At 40.2% G+C, this 22,102-nt stretch overlaps 3 protein-coding genes across 6 annotated transcripts in view; 2 read left to right on the top strand and 1 right to left on the bottom strand.

The window, feature by feature from the left end:
• LOC123979461 (CAP-Gly domain-containing linker protein 4-like) overlaps positions 1-14,796 on the bottom strand; it is a 29,841-nt gene extending 15,045 nt beyond the window's left edge. Inside the window, exons 1-8 of one of the 2 annotated variants that reach the window (XM_046063383.1) lie at positions 14,704-14,796; positions 11,585-11,642; positions 11,054-11,185; positions 9,900-10,039; positions 9,401-9,494; positions 9,039-9,200; positions 4,447-4,565; positions 840-1,088 (exon numbers count right to left, since the gene is read on the bottom strand). In XM_046063383.1, coding sequence (XP_045919339.1) covers positions 840-1,088; positions 4,447-4,565; positions 9,039-9,200; positions 9,401-9,494; positions 9,900-10,039; positions 11,054-11,185; positions 11,585-11,624 — 936 coding nt within the window. In that variant the 5' untranslated portion in view covers positions 11,625-11,642; positions 14,704-14,796. The remainder of the gene's footprint in view (positions 1-839; positions 1,089-4,446; positions 4,566-9,038; positions 9,201-9,400; positions 9,495-9,899; positions 10,040-11,053; positions 11,186-11,584; positions 11,643-14,703) is intronic. The other variant, XM_046063384.1, reaches the window with a different exon arrangement.
• A 321-nt stretch (positions 14,797-15,117) lies between these two features.
• lg11h2orf50 (linkage group 11 C2orf50 homolog) lies at positions 15,118-17,308 on the top strand. Of its 2 annotated transcripts, none has more exons than XM_046063385.1 (4): positions 15,118-15,187; positions 15,905-16,136; positions 16,366-16,405; positions 16,969-17,308. In XM_046063385.1, exons 1-4 carry the CDS (start codon positions 15,181-15,183, stop codon positions 17,164-17,166), a joined length of 477 nt encoding a protein of 158 aa, XP_045919341.1. In that variant the 5' UTR covers positions 15,118-15,180; the 3' UTR covers positions 17,167-17,308. The 2 variants fall into 2 exon arrangements, with proteins under 2 accessions (XP_045919341.1, XP_045919342.1); XM_046063386.1 differs by lacking the exon at positions 15,118-15,187 and adding an exon at positions 15,746-15,823.
• A 1,405-nt stretch (positions 17,309-18,713) lies between these two features.
• The window catches only part of slc66a3 (solute carrier family 66 member 3), a 6,813-nt gene continuing 3,424 nt past the window's right edge, over positions 18,714-22,102 (top strand). Inside the window, exons 1-5 of one of the 2 annotated variants that reach the window (XR_006826976.1) lie at positions 18,714-18,968; positions 20,837-20,919; positions 21,190-21,259; positions 21,392-21,449; positions 21,862-21,982. Coding sequence is in view for 1 of the 2 variants with exons in the window: in XM_046061718.1 (XP_045917674.1) it covers positions 18,823-18,968; positions 20,837-20,919; positions 21,190-21,259; positions 21,392-21,449; positions 21,862-21,982 (478 nt within the window). In the remaining variant the exon portion in view is untranslated. The remainder of the gene's footprint in view (positions 18,969-20,836; positions 20,920-21,189; positions 21,260-21,391; positions 21,450-21,861; positions 21,983-22,102) is intronic. The other variant, XM_046061718.1, reaches the window with a different exon arrangement.

Here is a 22,102-nt window from a genome sequence, read left to right as displayed (position 1 = left end):
TTCCACTGTAAACTGAAGCAGAAAATGTCTCCAGAATGCGGGAAATTACGAGTCTAATGCTTAAAATCTTCTGGGGGAGGACCCCAAACCTCCTGTATATTTCTGCATAAAATATTGAATCTAAATAGTGCTAAAAATCCTCTCATCGTCACGTCTCAAATGTTAATGCTCCGTACTTGTATAGCGCCTTTCTAGTCTTTGCAACCACTCAAAGTGCTTTTACACTACATCTGCATTCACCAGTCACACACATTCATACACTGAGCCTAAGTGCTCAAACAGAAACTAACATTCACACATTCATACACCGGTGGAACCAGGGGCAATTCGGGGTTCAGTATCTTGCCGCAGGGACGTGCCGTGCCGCCTGGAGGAGTCAAGGATTGAACCGCCGATGTTCCAATTAAGAGGCAACCCGCTCTAAGTCAAGAACCACAGCATCACGCCACTAATCTAAGCCCTTATGTCCCCACCACTTTTCAACACAAAGTGACACCCTTGACTGCTGTTGAATAATTTCACCGCAACAGCCCTACCCTGACCCATCGTTTTGTATCCCTGTATTACACCAAAAGGTATAGTCTCAACTTCTAGACTATAGCTTTCTTCAAAAGATAGGTTCTCCCTGTAACTGGAGAAGAGTACTCTCATTTGAATTCAGTGAATCGTTCCAAAATAGAGGGTTGGGAAATTTCACCTCACTTACCACCATGAAAAAAAAGGGGATATTCCAGAAAAATCTTGGCACAGATTTAAGTAAGACAGAAAATGCTACAATTGAAGGATTAATCAAGATACTTAGAATTGTTCTTTCCTTTTGATAGCGACCTACCACACACCTTCTGTCCAGCAATTACCACACGGTCACCGAGTCGGATTCCCATGGTGGCGAGCTGTATCCTGGCCTTATCCGAGACAGCAGGAAGGGACTGGGCTTGCAGTGTAAGGGGCAGAGGGGAGCTGGGTCTGGGTAAAGCCTGTCTCAGCAGAGCGCGAAGCTCTTTGGCCACAGCGGCTGCATCTGCCATCTCCAAGGGCATGTCGAGAGGGTCAGGCACCACATCTGCTGGGCACTGCCCTTTTTCATTCTGTAGGAAGAAGATTAAGAAACAGAAGAGAGTTCAGTCCAGCAAAGATGTTTGCCAGCATGCCAAGTACATGTAATTTAATGATGAACATTGATAAATATCAAGTGTGATATCAACCTCACTGACGTCAGACTACAACATTCAACACCATTCTACTCTGTTCATTTCTTTCCATTGTCTAATGTTCCATGTACCATTTCGAACGAGGATAACGAGGATACTGGGAACAGAATCTTTAATCTTGATCAATGTTCAGTTCAATGTTGAGTTTCTATATTTTTGAGAGTGTTTTGTGCTTTAGATAGATTAGCGGTATTCAACAGAATAAATCACTTGTGAAAGTCCATTTTATTTAAGTGCCCCGAGGAAACACGATAACCACTCTTTCACAGACATGTGGCAAATGGTTTTGGCAACTACACATAGCAGCCACACACAGTCTATAACAGTAGCTAAAGGAAAAGTTCTAATTTATTTTTATCTATCCTAATAAAACACTTGTATGTCATTTGCCAAATCCCTGTAACTCAATGCACATATAGCCTTTGAGTATTGTATTGAGAAACTTAACAAGCCTATCTTTTAACAACAGACAGGAATGACTTCTATGACTCTGCAAGATTTATATTTGAAGTTCGTTTATAGGAACAGTTGTGCAACTTACCATGCAATACAGCAGCCCTGCAGTGAATCCTATCTTTGTGGAAATTCTAATGTTCGGTTTTTGTCAACACATAAAAGTATGCGGTCTATTTGAGTACTGAACTGCTAATGCTTTGTCCACTACTATTTACATACATAGAGAGGAGAGAATATTTGAAGCATCTCTCAATATAGTGCAATTCAAAACACCAGTTGTTGTAAGCGTACTGTACTGTAAGTGATGTGACAGTTGGGAAAATATCTAGAACTCAACCATTTTATCTGTGTGATGATCAAGCAGGGAACTTAATCTAAGTTTAAGAAGAGCTATGAAATAAATAAAAAAAATATGGATATAACTAAAAACTTTCGTAGTTAAACCAATAGATAAAACTAAGTTATAACAACACAGGCATCCACTCATGGGAGCCAAGAGGCTTACGTGCCAGCAAAACGTAATGAGGATGACTTCACTCTACCCACCAAAAATCCATCACATACCAAACAGACTTGCAACGGTGGCTCTCTTCAAGTCTGAAACTACAACTATCAAGTAAGCAATCTACTACATTGCTACTAATGGAGAATATGATGAGTTGCCATAGCAATTAAGCCATATGATATGTGGTAAGGGAAGCATGAAAGGCCAGCAACATTTTTTATTTTTCCATCCTTATTAAAACGTTGCAGTGCTCACATCCAAGGTTTGTTGTGACGAATCTCTGCAGGGCCAGAGAAGAGAAATATCAAATTAAACCACAAGTCTGACCTTTACTCAAAAGTAAAAAGATTTTAAACTGAATTTCTGGGCTCTGTTATAATGCCTTGTACTCCACTGCAAGCCACTACTGACATTTTTCAATTGCAAGAGAGAAGATTTGGTAGCTAAAGCATCCCAGTACATCACAAATCAATGCACGTGCCTATACCAATGCTACAGGGTGCTGACAAAAGGTGACAGATAGTGATGCAATATGTACTATTTTATTCATTTCCGACTTAACTTCAGAAAGACTGTGGTTTTACATGTTCCAGGCAACATAAAGTCTCTTTTTTTTGCACATGTGCAGTTTACTTTTGAGTAATTATCAAATTAGTGACTTTGATTCATCCTCATGAGTGCTCTGTATCTCAACTAAAATCTGTCCTTTCAAACTATGAAGAGGATTACTAGAAGAAAAAAAACAAAATAGCAATTTCTGAACTTGTGGAAACTGATGCAACATATCAGCTAATTGGAAGCAGCAAGAACTCAATAAACCTTAAATAATAAAGCAGACAAATAATCTCCCCTCAATGGATAAGGAACAAACATCCATTGCTGTAATGCTGAAAATCTCTAAATAAAAGGTTAGAAAACAAGCTGGTTCATATCATCCAGTGTCTACATGCCTTCCAAGCTTTGTATTCACACACAAACAATATAGAGCCTCAGCACTCATCTTTGAGCAAGGGAATTATTGGATTATAGTGTGTAGTGCTTTGGTGACCTCCAGTGGGAAATTAGTGCATACAAAGAACAGGCACCATTTCTGTTCAGAAACAGCTTTAATGAATCTGGGGAGGGAAGAAACACTTGCATATGTTAAGTATAATGTTGGCATTTTCTGGTGTGGATAAGAGCTTTCAATAGAACATACAGTTTACGATAGTCTTGATGCCACATCAGCATCTACTGGGAATCGGCTGTACATCCTTCAACTTAAGATAGCCGATGGTCAGTGCTGTTCACCACACCCCTTAACCAAGGCATAGCAATGAGAGATGTTCAAGTAGTACATATATTCAGAACATGTCTGGGAAAATTGCCTTTAGATGTTATCGGCCAGCTGATTCAGAAAACACTGCATTTCTGAAATGAAATAAATGTGATGCCTGAGAGAGAAACTAAAATATTGTGTTATTTTTCTTAACTGAGCATAAGGACATATTTTGCACCACTCTCTATCAAACCAATGTATTTCCATTATGCAATAATTACAGGAGGTGGAATTACATCACAAAAAAGCTTTGTGAATTTGACAGTGGGAAAATTGTGGGAATGCGTTTTCTATTTCTATAGGAGTTCTGATTGATGACGTCTGTAAACAAACACAGTGGGTGGAAGCAACATTATGAACACCACCCATCCAATGAAATCCAATTCAGTAGCCATGAAACAAACAACTTTTCTGAGGTTAATAACGTTCAGTTTTTGTTGAGACTGTCAGAAATATAGGTTCAATTATTTAGTAGTTTTTCATTTTTAAGGACTTCAGTTTGTGGTGGTGGTGTATTGGACTGCATTATATCAGCTGATTTAGTGGTGCTGAAATGATTAAGGGGACCGAATTTATTGAAAAGTGACCAACAACAATTTTGTTGACCAAGCCATTTGCAGTTTTTCCCCCATCTCAAATGTGAGGAGTTGCTTCTTTTCTTAGTTATCATTATAAATGTAATATTTGTGCACTTTGGATGGCTGGTCGAACAAAACAAGCAATCTGATGAAATCACCATGCGTTTTTTTGTTACCCTCAACACTTCATCACATTGAAAAATATTTGATAAAGATGAAATAATCAAGTTATTTCTTAGAGTAATAAATATACCAAAACAACCTGAACACATTTAACTTAAATGCATTGATAGTGCTACTCAACATTTCCATATCTGAGAAGGATGCAATAAAATTGAGCACTCGCCTGTGTGTGTGTAATAGAACAATGTAACTTACTCTGAAGGCAGGGTTGGCTCCCAGCTCCAAGAGACATTTGACAGCTGACATACACAGGTTGGACGCAGCGATGTGTAGGGCGGTGCCAAAGTCAAAATCACTACAGGTGGCATCTACCTCTACAAAAAAAGAAGTCATTCAGGAGAGAGTGGTATTATACATTTTCATTAGTTCTATGAGATTGTTGTGCATTTATTTACACTTTATGTTGTCTTATGAGAGAAAAACTGAATTCCTGCCCCTATAGAGGGTTTGTAAGTACTGCTACATTAACACCATCTCCATCGCACTGAGAATAGACTTTTTAGATTAACCAGACTTGATCTGATATGATCATGAGTGCTGGGAGGTTTAAGCCCCACCGTGTCAGCAAAGCTTTTTGAAGACATAAAATCGCAAAGATTTATAATGAGTGGACTACAAAACACAGACCATGGCAAATTAACATGAAAGACGTTGGGACAATATTGGGGATTTATTCATGTTTGTCATGGTTATAAACTTATCTTATCTTTGCTGAGTAAAACCCAGAACCCCCTGAAAACTTGAACACAGACCGATGTAAAGAAAAGAAAAACAAAAAAAACACAAGTCATTGCTACAGCATCTCACAGCTGTTTTGAAGGCCAAATGTGGTCAACAACTGTAGTGAACAGGTGACTTCCATTCTTCTAGTCTCTCAGGGTATTTACATATGCATGCTGTGAGCACTCATGGTCTGTGATGCTGCCCTCTCTCATTAGTTTACCACAATTCTCATTCACAGCTTAAGAAGTTCATGTTGTTCTGCTGCAGGAGTCATTTTCTAGCTCAGTATGTCTACTTAAGATATCAGTTCTTTCCAGTGTTTCCCCTATATGCATTCAGGAGCAGCGGGGCGGCGCTGCTGAATCATGACCACCGCTACTGAAATTTCCCACGATCACTAAACTATGCGCTTCAAATGGTTTTCATTCGCACACTGTGTGAGCACGAAAACACTCAATGCATGGCTAGCTTCTTCTCCTCGTTCTACACAAAACATCTATATGACAGGTTTTATAAGAGCAGCGTAACTCCTGTAAGGAATTGGGAGGTGTGAAGCGAGTGTTTGATTGTCCGAGTGGAAGACAGTGACGGTGAACACGAGCTGGGGAAAATATTCTGGCAGTAAATGTATGTGTCAGTTACAGTGTATTAGTTTCTCAAGACCAAGAAAAGTCTGTTGTTTCCCCAACTGATGGAAAAGTGAAGCCTGTTAGCAGTAGCTAACATCTCCTCTCCACTTCAGATGGTGCAGCTGAGCAAGAAAGCTTCCTCAGCAGGCTGTGTTTTATGGCTCTATGTAACTTAACATTAGCTCAATTTATAGAAAGCAACTGGTAGCTGTATTTTATTACTACCTACTTGTCCAATGTTGACAACATCAGGTACAAAACTGGTATAGCCTACAGCTTTTTCAGTTTTCAGGGGAGTCTGAAAAAGTGGTTTTGGAAAAGAAAGGACGGAGGTGACTGGAGGAGCTGAGTTTAGTAAAGCAAACTAGTGATGTAAACTAGTCCTTTTAAGCTAATGAGGAGACGTTTCTTTTTGGATTTTAACGTGCAAATAAAATGCACCTCAGAAGGGAGGTTTCTCATGTTGCCTATATTTTATATTAATGTCTACAGATAAATGTCAGAAGCTGTAAAATGAAGACTCAAAAGGCAAACATGAACAATCGTATCTGTAATGATTCTGAGGTCATATTAAGAGGGTTTTGGGGGTGGCGCCCAAAACATGCTGTGCCATAAATCTCTAATCACTGTGGAGAGCATCATAAGCAACCAAATTACTTTCCCCAAATCTAAAGGTTGTAGTTCCTCCCCACTAGACTGATCTTTGGGTGTTGTTTATTATCTGCTCTCGCTTTCCCATCTATTTGTTCAGAGATATGGTGAAAATAACAGCCCAAGATGATGTGAAATTAAATACTTTTCATTGGAAACGTGTAATTTTCTTGGGGGAGGACCCCCAAACTCCCCTACCCCAACCATGACTACCACGCCCACCACCATACCATTAATCCAAAGCTCACGTAAAACTGGAATTTTAAGTTATTCTAACGTGCACCACATGCTCATGGACACAGGAGCACTGCTACTGAGACATGTTGTGTTAAGGTTTTATATTCAGACAAATATTTTGCTTCACCTCCATCCTAGGGGAAAGACTGCTTTCTGTCAATAACCACAGGCATATAACCATGGTAAAATGTGTCACAACATATCGTTATGAGAGATGACCCAGTCTACAAACCATATTGTCCAGACAGGGAACATCCTTTTTTGGTAAAGATCATAATCTTTATATTTTTTTCAGTGAAAATGCAAAATCAATATCATGTCTTTTTATTTATTTTTTTTTTAAACACACACACACACACACACACACACACACACACACACACACACTTCAGGCATACTTGAGATGGCATTAGAGCTTGATTTTTATGTAGACTATGCATAAAAAAAAAAAAACTGGATTCAACACCAGTGTAGTGCATCACAGTATCCAAAATAAAATCTAACAAAGATTACCTGGGCAGCTCGCTAAAAAGTGACCAATATGGGCTACTAAAAAAAATTACATTAACCTACACTTAAACAAAAGGCATGTGCTCAACAACCATCACCAACACACCTAAACAGGTTTGGATGCTGTGTAGTACTTTGTCCATACGGTGTGTAACGATATCCTAGCTTCAGCACCATCAACAAGATTTTATCTGCCGAGTAGTGACTTTTTATAAATTGGATAGAGTAGAATCAACACCTCTCTGATAGAAGTGCTCCGATCAGGATTGTTTGGGCCGATCACTGATTGCTGAAAGCACTATCGTACGATACCGATCACTAGGTCTATTTGAAGCCTTTTATTTATCATGTAACAGTTTACAGTATATTTATTTAATTAGTCCTAAAAACAATGTATTAAGTAAGAAAATTAAAATTAACAGATGATAAAGTATCATAAAATGACAACTGTTTATTTTATTGCCAGCAAACATGGGCAACAAATTCCAGTCTCTACATCTTAGAGACTTAAACCCTAGCAGCCTTCGCCTGGTTACTGTGAACATCTTATAGCTTAACAAATATAGCTTTCCTGTGGAATAAACTACAAAACACAGAACAAACAGCATCTTGAGTCGATGATAAACTCTAAAGTAGCCGTTTTTTGTTCTGGAAAGCTCAGGCAGGTTCTGTGGGCTATAGGGGGTAGAGAGAGGAGCAGAGAGAGGGAGAGTGGGCCACAGAGGGGAGTCATAACTGTCATCTCATTAATGAGATTTGAAAATAAGGGACATTTAAATAAATAAAAGTACCATATACAGTATATTATACTAGTATATTGGTAATATTACTTATAGTTACTATTTCTATTATAATTTCATATGGTTTACCATTAGTATAGGCCTAATTATTTCAGTGGGTTGTTTTCGTTTATTAAATCCTTGTGCAAGAAGCACGGTCTACATCTTTCACATGGCCTACTGCCATCGGATTTACCAGAGGAGAGAGTAGAAAACACTTATTTGATTTTGTAAAGGCTAAAAAGACAAGAGATTTACGGGGAAACATTTAACGGGAGGATACCGGGTGAGAATCCCGGGGGAAATTGGAGGGTTGACATGAGAAGAGTAGAGAGAGGAGTAGGGTAATGTGAGGCTGCATCCACACAACTACAGTTTTTTTAAACAGTTTTATAACGAAAACTATCTTCTCCGTCCACAGCAGCGTTTTAGCTGCGTATCAGAGTTGATCTCCGTCCATATTAAAACGACTGAAAACACATCTAGTGGCCGTTCTCGTATATTGGCATGAGTGGGCCGGTGTTAACATGAAGCAGATGGTCTATTCCGCAGTTGCAGAAGATTTGGCGAAAGAAGAAAGTACTACAGACAAATAACCACACCAGCTTTTTTGTTGCATTGACCGACAACGGGCTGGAACTGTTTCTGATAATAAAACGGGAGTTAAACGCGGAAAAAAGTCTGGGAGTCGTCGCAAAGTAAATGCAGCAATGTGCACAGCCGCGAAAATTTCACATGATCGCTCCTGCTTGTTGCTCCGCTTGTCTGATTGGTGCTCAACTCTCATTATAAATGATTAACTGCTTCCTGTCTGAAAAGGACTTTGATGCTAGCTAGCTTTGAAAACTGCTCAGACTGCGTAGCCTAGTGAAACCATTTTAGCTGCTGTTGAAAATTTGTCCGGAGTGTATTGCATCATCGGACTGGCTTTTCTGACTGGCCGTTTTAGAGACCACCGATCAAACTAGTTAAAGCCATTATCGGCCGATTACGATCGGTGACCGATCGATTGGAGCACCCTTACTCTCTGACTGACACCTACAACACAAACTGAATATGATAAGCTGCTTAAAGTTAGGCTGCATTGCAGGGTTGCTGTATTGGATTGTACTGAATGTAGTTACTGTGTGTGCACCTAATAAAGTGGCAACTTTGTCAGGAAAAAGATAAATTACTAAAGCCTTAATCCACACTGCAGTTGGTTATGAAAATAGAAATATTTGCCCTGTACAGACTGTGTGGGCAGCTCTGCTCTCACCTCCAGGCTGGGAGGCCTGCAACACCACCCGGATAAGCTGGGGCACATCAAAGTAGGCAGCGTAGTGCAGCGCCCTCATGTTAGTCCAGCGTGACCGAAGGTTGGGATCAGCACCCAGGGAAAGGAGCTGTCTGGCAAAGCTGGCTGCTGTCTCTGCATCACCTGGGGAACAGAGGAGGGATACAGGTATGTGTGCGCTGGGAAGCACAGTATGTCAGCTCTAAAGACCGTGACTGATGAATAGCAGTGCTTGCCGACTCGTGCAGGATAATGTTCAGAGGTCAGAGTAGCAAGATAAACTAACACACAGACATTTACATTCCAGCTGAGTGTGTTTATTCAACATCCCTGTCAATACTAACCGATGCCTGGGGCCCCAGCCTTGCAGCAGTAGTGCAGGAGGCTCATATCTGTCAGACCGTCTCGATCATTCACACCGCAGCCTCTCTTTAGGATCTGTGCAAAGTAGAGATCCGCAGCGTGTCACTAAGGACCACTGGTGTCACTGTGCAGAAATATTACATAACAGGCTATAAAGTAAAACTAGAGGGCATTGACCTGATGAATGAAAAGTAAGCTGGGCGTCTTATAACTCTACTCATCTTTAAATTTGGATGAGAATTGTCGCGCAAACTGACATCAAAACGAGGCATTTATTTCTCAAGGGTAGATTTTTTTAAGTGAGACAAGTGCTTCTCTGCGCACTTAACTGCATTGCAGCTATTTTGCGTAACTGTGGGTGGAGGTGCTTGGGGTGGGTTGGCAGGGCCTCGACCAACAACCAAAAAACTGAGTTTTGTACTGGTAATATAATTAAACAATATCAAAGCATGGACAGTGAAACACGCTGGATGGCGTCACCTCATTGCTGATGAGGTCAATGTTCTTCTGAACCTGGGGCACCCACTGCCTGAGGACAGCAAACAGCTCTGGTATGGTGGTGCTGGGATCCAGAAGAACCTCCCTGCACTGCGGCTCACTGGGGTCAAAGAAGGAGAACTCTGGAAGTGGTGAGAGGGACAAAAACCTACACTTTAACTGTAATGCAATTCACCTTTTTAGTGGAACTAGGATTCCAAAGCTTCATGTTCCTTTTACAACTGTATACACATGTGAAGAGAGCATGTGTGAAACTCTGCAGCACAGACATACATTAACTTTCTGCAACAGACTGTTCAATCGATTCAATCAAATTACTTATCTTGGGAAATGCCCTTGCTGTGCTTGCAGAAGCGAATGAACTCAGATGTAACAGAGGATGGCATGCTGTGACCCAAATTAAGCATTAGAAAACCCGACTGAGGCTGAAAACAAATAAGCCTGGCCTTTCACAGTGAATGCCAACACTTATAATTTAGCCAGCATAAACCTTCGGCATTTGTTTTACTGACTATATAACAGTAAAAGGGGACTCAATTGAAGAGCCCTTTATGCTGATTAATGACCACACGATTTCGTTCATGAGGAAAAACTAAATGTCAGCACTCCACTCCATTTCAAAATCAACTGTTAAGGAATAGATGACTCATTTGTAAGTTGTATACAGTTGTCAAAAATACTGGATTACATGAGACACCAAGAAGTAAAACTGGAACTAAATACAACTACTACTTGAAATTCTGATATTTCAGAAATAAAAAAAGATTCCATGATATGATTATAATAATAAATGAGATGAGCAAGAAATAGACATGTCATCCTAAACCTGGAATCATTGGTCAGCGAAGTTAATGACTTCCCTCCGGATGAACATCATCATTTCAGACATGATTATTATTGCTTGAATATTGATTGATGTCTTGTCTAGTGGTGCATTGATCAAATGCTCAACAACCATAGCTCACTGATATAGTTTTTAATGTCATCAGCTGATCATCATTTCAACTGCATGACAGAGTCAGAGATGTTTATTTCCAATCTATTCGGTACTGCAGTGAGGGTGTTAATTAATCTGAAATGTAAAAAAGCTCCACTGTGCATATGTATTGAATGGGTGCATTCGTGGGGATCCTCACCACAGTCACTGGGCATAGGTGCAGAGGCCACCTGGTGGATAACCGGACGCTGATGGGAAGAGGCCCAGCCCAGCACAGGGTCTCCCTCGACAGGCTCTGAAACATCCTCCTTTGTCATCTCCCCCTCAGGGCCTGCGGCAAGAACAATATTAGAAGGCCTATTCTGAGAACACAATGTAGGTCTAATCTCAACAAAGCAGTGAGAACTCCACGTCCTTCATGTGGCGACATGACTTCACTGAAGCTTTCAGGTGATCTGGCACCATCCCACTAAAACAATCAGTTTCTCACTAAAGGGGGCCTGGAACTGTTAGTTACTCAGAAAAGTGTCTGATTAAATTTCAAGGTGGAATATACTGGTTGGACAAAAATACATAGGCAGTAAAGTGAAACACTGACATTAAAAAGTGAAACTGGAAAAAGGACAGAAACCTTAAGAGGTTGAACTACAAGCGCACACAAACACACACAGGCCTAAGCCTGAAAAGGCAGCACTGAGCCTTATACCTTCAAAAACCAATCAAAACTCACTGTCATCTTCTCCTTTGTCCTCTTTCTTGTTGATCTCCATGAGAGCTTCCCAGTCCAGCTAAGGTAAAATTGAGAGACACAAGCTGGGTCCAGCAGAACATCTAACCAAGCTGCTTCCAAAATAACTCCCAATCACATAGACTGTCCCCTCTTCACGCTCCAATAAAAACACCCCCTCTCTCTGGTTATACCCTGTTGATCCCCTGACTCCCAGGTCCAGTGGCTATTTACAGCCTCAACACTTTCAAGAGCAGGCATGGTGTTCTCACTTCTGACTCTCCCCGGCTGGAATGTCACTCTCACTTTGCAGTTGTGTGCACTGCTGACCCCACTGCCGCCTCATCTGACTAGTCACCCATGAGACCCATAATGCAGAGAATGTGGCTGTAGGGTGACAGTGCAAGCAAACGCAGCATAAAAGGGCAGCAAAGTGGTGGTTGTTATTAGGACGACTGTCGTTCACTCTAAAGGCCAGTCTCCAATACACCCTGACAGCACACATCTACCTTGCTAAAGCACCCATAGCCAAGAGACTGAACCCCTACCAGCTCTAGAGGAGAGATGTAGCTGAATCTCGCATGTACAGTGACAAAAAAATACTTTGGAGCTAAACCATGACAGTGTGACAGGAAGTCAGCTCACAATATTAGGATCCTGAAACTGAAGCAACTAAATTGAACTTAGCCATTATTAATTTTATTATTAACACATGTGACATGTCAAAAAAAACTATTGTACTCTTCACTTAATTCCAGTCATTATTATTGGTAAAACAGTTTTAAATCTAAGTTTGATTTCAAGTCACCTTGAAGTGTTTGTCATGTAAAAGGGGAAACAGTTTCATGATAAAAGTCCACAGACATTCAAGATTGTATCATGAAAAAGACATTAAAACCTATCTGCTTTTTGAATTTTTACACGACATTATCACATGGCCTAGTAAATAATTAATTTTTTGATTATAGCATAAACTGCAATTGTATGCGCAGCCAAAATCCTAATGTGAAAATATAGTAGAGCTGTAAGGGTCACCTTGCAGGTAAGGCTAGATAATCTATACAAGTAAAACTGCTACGCAAGGGCTAGCAAAAAATTTTTTTCATAATTGATTAATCTGTCAATTATTTTTGTGATTAATGAATTAGTTGTTTGGTCTATAAAATGCCAATGACAATCAGTGTTTCCCAAAGCCTCAAATGTCTTTTCCACAACCAAAACATCTATTCACTTTACTGTATTACTCACTACTGTACTTTATTCACTGTACTGTCATAGAGGAGTAAAGAAACCACCACCATCACATTTAAGAAACTGGAATCAGATCATTTTCAAATCCTTTTTTTCTCTATTCAAAACAATTATGATGACTGAGAGATAGATAATATCAGTAGATCGTTTCATGAATACCAATCAAACCAATACTGATAACATAGTGCATCTGACAACTTTCATTAGAAATAGAGAGCCAGTTCAGGCTTTCATGGTTTCAGTGCGTCATAGAGTAAAGAAACCAGAACATATTCACATCACAGTGTTAATGATGTAAGACAATGATTTAAAAAAATGTCAGTTACACTAATCAGGAGCTAAATGCTGATGTCAAAATCCAACTTTAAACTGTGAAAAAGGGATGGTTAGTACATGTGCAGTAGCACATGTACTAACTAGGTGTTTTCCAGTTAGTCTTACAGAATAAAGGATTGCTGCAGGATGTTTGAAGAGGTGAGGAGACTGTATTTTGTCAAGTACATGTTAATAGTTCACCATGCAGTCTCCATTTTCTTATGAGAAACTAGGAAATGCCTAGTATGTGGTCACATAGATGGTTATTGCTTTAAACTACATTATATTAACACACACCAAGAAAAAACAAGCATGAAATAGATTTCATTCTTGATAATACCTGAACCGATCTATGTTAACAGAGAACATAAATTGTAATTTTAGACAGCTATTCAGCACCAACTTCCGTGCTGCTAAAGAGTGAGATGAGAAATTCCTCATGCCTCTCTTGATCACTAACTGGCTTTCTAGAGATTAGGACTTTGCAGTGTGACTTGAAAGACAATGGCCTACTTTTGCAATAAGCCTCTCCTTGTTTGTCTGACCCATAATGTCACCCTGTACCCATCCTCACAGATAATGTGACTCAGATCTTTCAAACTGATAACTCAGAACACATTGCTTTATGACTACTTATTACAGACGTGCAAACCACCCGTTTTGTGTGGTGTATGTGAATTTTATTGTGAATGTCACACTGGACACAACATCCTTACAACAAGAAAGTGTTTGGTAAGATTGTGGCAGTGCACACAAACATTTCCTTAGAATCATAGTCCATTATCTGGGCAAGATGCAAAATTAAATAGTTAAATTGCACATGGCTCACTTGGTGAGATCCAATACCCCATATCATTGTTTTCAATCATTGAAAACACCTGTGTGCATCCCACTAATCTAAAACATTATAGCTATGCTACACAAATATTGTTCCATGACTCCTACACAACTTAAGTTAGTAACAAACACTGGGTTGTTTGGTATCATTAGATGATTTATATTGGGCGGCTTATTATTAAGCACTTTGTGACACTTTAGCCTGCATCAACCTAGCTTTAGCTAGCGTTAAGTTACCACTCCCTCGTCTCACAGGTGTGCAGCGCTGAAGCCAGCTGAAGCTTTGTTAACGTTAGTTCATCAAATGTCTTAACACTCATTTTATTGAATTCGACTGTTAACACATTTTATTTTACTTAACCTGTAACGTTATAGTTGACCGTAAACGGTTAGCCGGCTAGCATATGTTATAAAGCCGGCGGTAAGCCGTGCTTACAGGCAGCTAACGTTACACTAACGTTATCTCGTATTTTCCACGCCTGGTAAACATGAGCAGTTAGCAGCCACCGGTGTGATGCTCATGTGTTGTGGGAAAAGTTGGCCAGAGAGATGAAGCGCTTTCTCTCTAATGTTCACTCACGTTAGCTCCTCAGAGGTAACTGTTAATGTTAATGCACAGATACTGGGCCAAGTGTCCTACCTGCTTAAAATGCACTTTACAAGTAGAAACAGAAATACATGTCCTATTTAGCTAACGGTACATAAACACATCGCGTTACCTTGACCTTGCTGCCCGTTTCAATTCGTTCATGAGGAAAATGATTAGAAAGCCAGTGGCGGATTTAGTTTCCGTCAATTATCCCCGTAAGCTACATAGCTAAGGTACATCCTGTTTCAAAATAAAGGCGCTAAGTGTAGTTTTCCGGTTTTAAAAATAAAGGTTCTACAATACACAGCCTTTATAAACGTCAGGTAATCAACTTAAGGATGTCAGTTTGAATGGCTACATTTCAACAGAATTCACTGTTAGTCCTCTCAGACAAATGCACTTTTCCATAACCAGAAACTACTTCTTAACAGAACATGCAGTGTCTTATGTGCAACAGAGGTGGACTGTACATTGGAGACATTTTAAGTCCAAACCCTCACTTATCACTTCCTGCCAGAGGCTGGGGTGCTTAGTCCACACTTCCCCTCTCTTCTCATTCAGCAGATGGTGATTTCCCCGGGGCAGCAGTGCTGGACAATTCCCTTGGATGCCCAGTAAGAAAAGGGCCCACTCAAGGCAGTTTCACGGATGGATGCTAGTATTTATTGAACCTGAAGAGCCCTCAGCACCTGTAGATGCATCTGATCTTGCCCTTTGGTGGTTGACATATGTCTCACTGGGTTTTAAGTTTGGGTCTGCTCAGACTGAGCCATTCATACTTTCCCACACACCTGCCACTTGTGTATGAGTGTCAGCATGAATGATGGAGGGGGGGGGGGCTTTTAAATGTTTTTCAGTGGCTGTAGATAGTGAATCAAATCAATCAAAATTAAGAACCTCTGGACATTCAAATACTTAAGCACAATTTGCTACCAATTAGGCCTAAGCAAATAACATGTCAATAAGTTCATGTAACATTTGTTTCGTTAGTAGGCCTACTAATCGGTGGCATGTTTAAATTGTCTTGATTTTTAGTTTAGTTAAACGTAGACTAGATTAACTCCCGTTTATGTAGGTTACTTTTTTTATTGTTCATTGCGTTGGCAATGTAAACTTCTGTCTCCCATGTCAATAAAACCCATTTGAATTGGATTGCCTGAACACCGTTTCCATGGAAACGTAAACAAAACGGCAGTCCTGGCAGTGATTTCTGAACACACTCCGCTCAGTGGCGCATAAACCACGATTTGGTTGGGGTTTTTTTTTTTATCGTATTAACAAACCCATGCTGACTTTTACAAACTGAATAGCTGCATTTCCTTTGAATCTAGTTACCAGAATGGACAATGTTAGGCGCGTGTCCTCTGCAGGCTACCGGTTAACCTTGCCGGAACGAAACAATGGGACCCGGCAGGTAACGACCCAGCCACCAGCGGACAGGACGAGATCCGCTAAAGGAGACGCGGCCTTCGCGGAGCTGAAGCCGGACAAGAGCGATGCCGTCAAACTGGACAAAGTGTGGAAAGAGGTGGTATGGAGTGAGAGGAGAGCAGTGCGGGAATGGTGAGTAGGCTTTATTAGAAAATCAAACTGTTCTGTAAGCAAAACCCTCACAAACTCCTCACTGCCACTAACACCTCAAAATAAGTCTGGGGATGACAAGACTTTATTTTTTTTAATGCTGAGAACAAACTTAAGTAGGCTATTAAGCTAACTGAAGTTGTGGCAGTTTATATGGTCTTTTAAGCTACAGCCTACCAACTTAACCAATAGCCTACTTTATGGTCCGCAGGGAGAAGAACTGGGACTTTCTCAGGAACTATGATCAGATGGTAAGACTAAATATGTGTGTAGCTTACAGATCACAAATCTAGATATTGTAGAGATGTAAAATTAGGAACTAGGCCTATACATCTCAACACCAGTTCCTGCGCTAAACCTCTGAATGTATTCAAAAAATTTGCCTTAATATTTTCAGGGTCTTTCACCAACAGCCTGAAATGTTATGCTAAGAACATCCTGGAATGAGAAATAGGCTATTGCCACTGTGCACTAAAATATTAAACTTTTTGACAACAAACTGACCAATGATGCAAACTTTTTTTTAAATCAGCAATCAGTGTGATGCTGCAGCTTTCATAAAACACCATCACTCCCTCTAAACTGATGTAAACCTGTCTAAACAAGTCAAGTCAATTTGTAAAAAATTTTTATTAAGCACATTTTAAAACAACCACTGTTGAACAAAGTGCTATACAAAGTTGTGCAATTAAAACAACAAGAAGAAAAAAAGGAATGATGACTGATGAATTTAATGTCAGCTTTATCTGCAAGCCATTAAACAGCTGGATGTTGCCAACAAACATCTGACTGTGACTTTACCCCCATGTATTAGGGACAGCTGAAGTCAGAGGAGCCTTTACCCAGCTACGTGTCGCACTTCTCTGATCGCATCCCCAACACCACCAACCAGATGTTTGGCAGCAGACTGTCCACTCCGCTGGGGAGTGAACTGGTCAGACTGGACAGGCTGAAACTCTGGTCCAGAAGCCATCACAAACGCAAGCTGGATCCAGAGATGCTGCCCTGCTAGAGCACTCTGAAGACAAGTCATCTTACATCTGGACCTCTGTACATCTGGTCTTTTTTTTCCTGGACTCTGCAAGGCTGGGATTGTAATTTTTTTTGTTCTTATTTTAATGAAGTGTGTATATTAAATAAAATACATAAATCTACTGAGAAGCCATACCAGGGAGGGAGTCAGGAGTAAAAAGAAAAGCATGTCCTACATTGATCACACTGTACTTTACATCTAGAAATTGTGTTTATTCATAGGTTTTGGGAGTACAAAACTTAATGTTGAAGGCATTTGCTCACCGATAAAGACAGGTGAGAAGGGAAGATCAGATTCATGTCATCCGAGCTCCATCGGGTATCTAACCAGATACTTGATAATCTAACAAGACACCTGAGCAAATTTGGGTGAGTGAAAGGTTGTATCACTTCTACATTTCTTTGCGCATTCAAATAGTAGCCAGAGACAAATAACAAAACACCAAAGCATAGAGTTTAAAAACAGCCCAATCATAAAACGTACAGCACAAGAATCTTCCTTGATGCTATTGGAATATATCTTATTTTGGTGTTAAATTAGTTTATTTTTCTACTTAAAACGCCCCAAATAGCTGTTACGTATTGCTTGCTAGGACCTGTAAGCCACATTGTTCCATGGTTTAGTATTACGTTCCTGTCATTTATGTGATTTTCATGATAGTCATCTGCACTTTATATGAACGGCAGGATCTCTCAGGTGTTTGTAGTCTACCGTTGTAGCTGCCTTAAAATACCATTCTGTATATTGTTATCTTATCAGACTATAAATCACTGCCCCTTTGCATAAATTTGAATTAAAATGTTGGTCCTTAACAAATTTGAAAAAATGGTTGCATGATCTGGGTGTTGCAAAATTGTATTTGAAGTCAGTCTCTCATTGAAATAAAGATTTTTTTAATTTTAAAGTCTGGATGTACTGAACTCATATATAATACCAATAATACAATACCAATCAGCAGATTATAGCCTGCTATAAGATTTAATTTAAAAGACAAAATTTGAAGAAAAAAAAACTGGTGGAGAGTTTGCTTAGGCTATAGCATAGTATTTTAGTAGAAGTGTTTACATGTTTCCATCATGTGACTGCAGGCTGGGGGTTTTGGTTTTGTTCTCACAGTGAAGTTTGAAGAATGTTGAAGAAACGCACTAATTTAAATGAGAAACCAGGAAGAAAGAAACACCCCATGTTCAAATGCTTTGCTCTAACTTGTGAGCAAAACAGGCCAATCAGCTCTCAGTGGATGTATACGGAAGTGAGAAAAGATGCCGCGCCTGACGGGAAACTGCCAAGCTCACAGAATAATAAAGGAAATCAAACAAATTGGCCTTCAAAATAAAAGTGTGTCCATCTATTCTTCTATAGGTTAGGGAAAATATCTCATTATAGACTTGCAATATGTTCAACGTAGCATTTTTTTATGTTTTAATTTTTACAACATAAACATATTTTGGCATCATTTCAAAATAAGCTTTTACTTTATTTTATGTTGAAAGTTTCAGCCGGAAAGTCTTTTCTAAATGCATCTGTCTTAACACTGGCGACATCGCAGCAGCAGCACCTGGCTGCTACCTTTAGCAAACTCCGCTGAGATCTGACTTTGTAAAGTTCACATTTTGTCATATCTATCTCCAAACAATGCAGTCGGATACTTTGTTGCATGTCGCCAATTTCAGCACACTGTTTGTGTGCATGGTGCTGAAGTTCCCGCAGATTTTTGTACTGATGAGAGCGAAATCAACGACTGGAGTCAGCCTCAACAGTCTTCTGCTCGAGTTGATCGGGTATGTGATTTTTAGCAGAACTTATTTCAGTTGACTGGGTAAATGCCGTTATTTGATCTGTAAAGTGCGCAACGTATGGGGGAAATAAAAATAATTGTGTCCAATGTGATATGTAGTGCGTTCATTACTATAGCTGTGTAATGTTGACGTGATGTAGTGTTCCTGTTCCTCACCGTGTACATCTCTTGTGGAGAGAACCACACCTCCAAACTCAGTTTAAAATGTGTGGGATCTATTGTGGCCTTGGTTATAGGTAAGGGCGCACATATCCTTAAACGTGATATTAAACTGCTACTGAATCCCAAATATCTGAACAACCACCTACCTTTTATTTGAATCAAATGTAATATGTTAGGCCCTGTATTATTGCTCCACCATCATAGATACCCCATAAGGAGCACATCCTTATTCAGAATGATTATTTGGTGGATTATTTCAAAGATTCAAAGCCTGTTTAGATGAAGTGTAAAATAAGACATGTAGAGCTTGTCTCCAGGAGGCTCCCTGACTGCAAGGCACACAATGAAAAGCTGCTTTCTAATTAAAAAAAATAAAATAATCCCACTGTGAAGGATTAGCACTGAACAATTGTGCTTTGTTTACAGAGCTGAGGATGTTGGTTGAATTATTGAGGAAAAGGACATTTAGCCTCAGTTAGGTCTGTTTTTCCTAACACATGTGTGAAGCAGTGGGATGTCAGATGCAGTAGACCAGTTCTTGAACTAGTTCTTGTGTCTGGAACAGGAAGTAGTGACACTAAACAAGCTAGGAATTAATCTGCCTTCAAACGTACAGCTGTTATTCCCTGTTGGGCTAGTGAAGATACTGTTTTTTTTATTGTGTGTGTTTTTTTTTTTGTAGGTTTTATAAAAGTTCCACTGGGATCAATATTAATCTAGGACTAGGCAACTTTGTGTCTGTAAGGCTGTATAATTTCTCAGTGTCCTGTCTCTCCTCGGGGCCCGGCAGTAGCTGCACTCACCTAAATGTCTCCAATATGTTGGTGAGCGATAGCCTGTGGCCATTGTGCATGCTACAGGATAACAGCCAAGCCTTAAAGCTGCACTGGGTTCTACTAACCACCCGGATAATGACCTTTTCTCCCTGCTGCGGTTGAGAAGAAGGTACCAGATAGTACAGACTAGCACTGAGAGGCTCAGGAAGAGCTTCTACCTTCAGACCACTAGGATCCTAAAGGACACTGCCTGAGACTGTGGCAAATCCATGTTCAGACACACCTTGATAAAATGACGTCTGGGCGGAAAAAAACTGCAGTCAGCAAGAGAGATGTATTTCTCCCGTTTTTAGTGCTTTACAGTAAAAAAACATCATTCACATATGGACCTGGTTGATGAACATGAGCATGCTGTGCGCAGTTTAATGACACCACCTTCCAGGATTTTGGGGTATTGACGAATAGCTACCTCTACCAGCCATTTGACACGAACATGTCAAACTGCCTTGTGCAGCTTTAACTTGAATTACAATTTTGATTGTTTATCGTCATGGCCACTTCACCTTGCATCTGTTTCTCAGCCACACTATGCATCCAGCTGCATGCTAGCTTGGTAAACAGGATGTTCAGCCACGGAGTCTCAGAGATTCTTTGGCTGAAGACAACAACTGATTGGAGGCCGAGTTTGTTGTAACTGAAGCCTTGTTTGGTTTGTTGATCACTGTTGGTTCATCATGTTTGCTGAATATGTTTTACCAAGACGCTCCCCTCTCAGTAGTCGTAATGCCTGAGCTTCAGCATAGGGTTCTCAGAACACAGCTTCTGCCATGTTTGCTCGTGATCGTGGCTTTTATGATATCATACTGAACATTACATTACAATGCAGTATAACCTGATACCATCTGTGTTACAGGTTCATTGTTTTTGTTACGTACCAGATGTACTATGACTACCCACCTCCAACATACCTGGAATATCCAATCCTCATTGCTCAAGGTGAGTTGTCTTTATTTCAGACACAGACTTATTTAATGACCAACCAGAATGCATACTGGCTATGTGACGAGTCAAGAGTGTCACTGACAGAATAGCGACATTTTAACAACAGAGGACTGAAAAAGCAAGGTTGAGCTTCTTAAACCAGAAATATTAGTTTCTTGTTGAGTTGATGTCTATATCAGTGACTTTGATGAAAATCAAACCCAGCCCTGTGAAACATGCAGCCTAGTTGATGCCCTAAAGTTATAACCTACCCTGTGTCCTCAGATGTCATTCTTCTGCTCCTGATCCTTCACTACAACGGCAGCCTGCGGCAGAGCGTCATCTACACCTTGGTGTATCTTTTCATCGCTTTCAAATAGTCCTGGATGTGAAAGTGTTCTCTCGGTGAAAATCAATGACCCATTGGCCTTTGTTGATACCTTTTTACAGTTTGTCACGTGCTATTGCCTTAACATAATGTGTTCAGGTTTGTCGGAGGTTGGAGGCTCCTCACTCTGGAGAAGTGGATCATAGATTTGGCCATGGTACTAAATCACTTTAACATCAATCATAAGTCACAGTATATGTCATAGTGAGCAAAGAGATGGCACCTCATCAGTCAGGAGTAATGGGGTGGACTTATGAACAGAAAGTTTGCCTGACCTCATTGCACCTGTTGTATTTCAGGAAGACGCACAGACTTTATAAATGCCAAATGCTCATGTTAATGATTAATGAGGTGAATGTGTTTGTAGGCATTTTTGCATATAAATAGGTGAGAGCAGTGATCCTGCAACTGCTTTCCCCCTAACAGTTTAAAGTTTTTGCAGGCTACGGAAAGTGTTTGAAATGTGTCACTTTTTGAAATGAAGCCGACACTGGTCACAAGGCTATATGAACATGCAGAAACTCTGTAGACCAAGTCTTTATCCAGCCTGACCTCCACTCTCTTCTCAGAGCCTCTGCACATTCATCAGTGCAGCCAGTAAATTTGCACAACTCCAATGCCTGTGGAAGTCCAAGGACGCCGGACAGGTTAGCGCCCTCTCGTGGGCCATGGCTACCTACACATGCATAGGTGAGTATCACCAGAGTACGGCATACTGGACAGTAGAGCCCGACTGATACGGAATTTTAAAGTCCGGTACAGATTTAGATATTTTAGGATTTTAAAATCCAATAGCCGATATTCCCCCCA

The sequence above is a fragment of the Micropterus dolomieu genome, linkage group LG11 (assembly GCF_021292245.1).
Source record: "Micropterus dolomieu isolate WLL.071019.BEF.003 ecotype Adirondacks linkage group LG11, ASM2129224v1, whole genome shotgun sequence".
Lineage (NCBI taxonomy): Eukaryota > Metazoa > Chordata > Actinopteri > Centrarchiformes > Centrarchidae > Micropterus > Micropterus dolomieu.
Note: the sequence above shows the minus strand (reverse complement) of the source record. Positions and strands in the feature narration are given on the sequence as shown.

Bases quoted from the DNA above. Each gene is read 5' to 3' on its own strand.
- lg11h2orf50 (XM_046063385.1), top strand. The intron at 16,137-16,365 runs GTGAGTAGGCTT...TATGGTCCGCAG, and splicing joins AGGAGAGCAGTGCGGGAATG to GGAGAAGAACTGGGACTTTC. The intron at 16,406-16,968 runs GTAAGACTAAAT...CCCATGTATTAG, and splicing joins TCAGGAACTATGATCAGATG to GGACAGCTGAAGTCAGAGGA.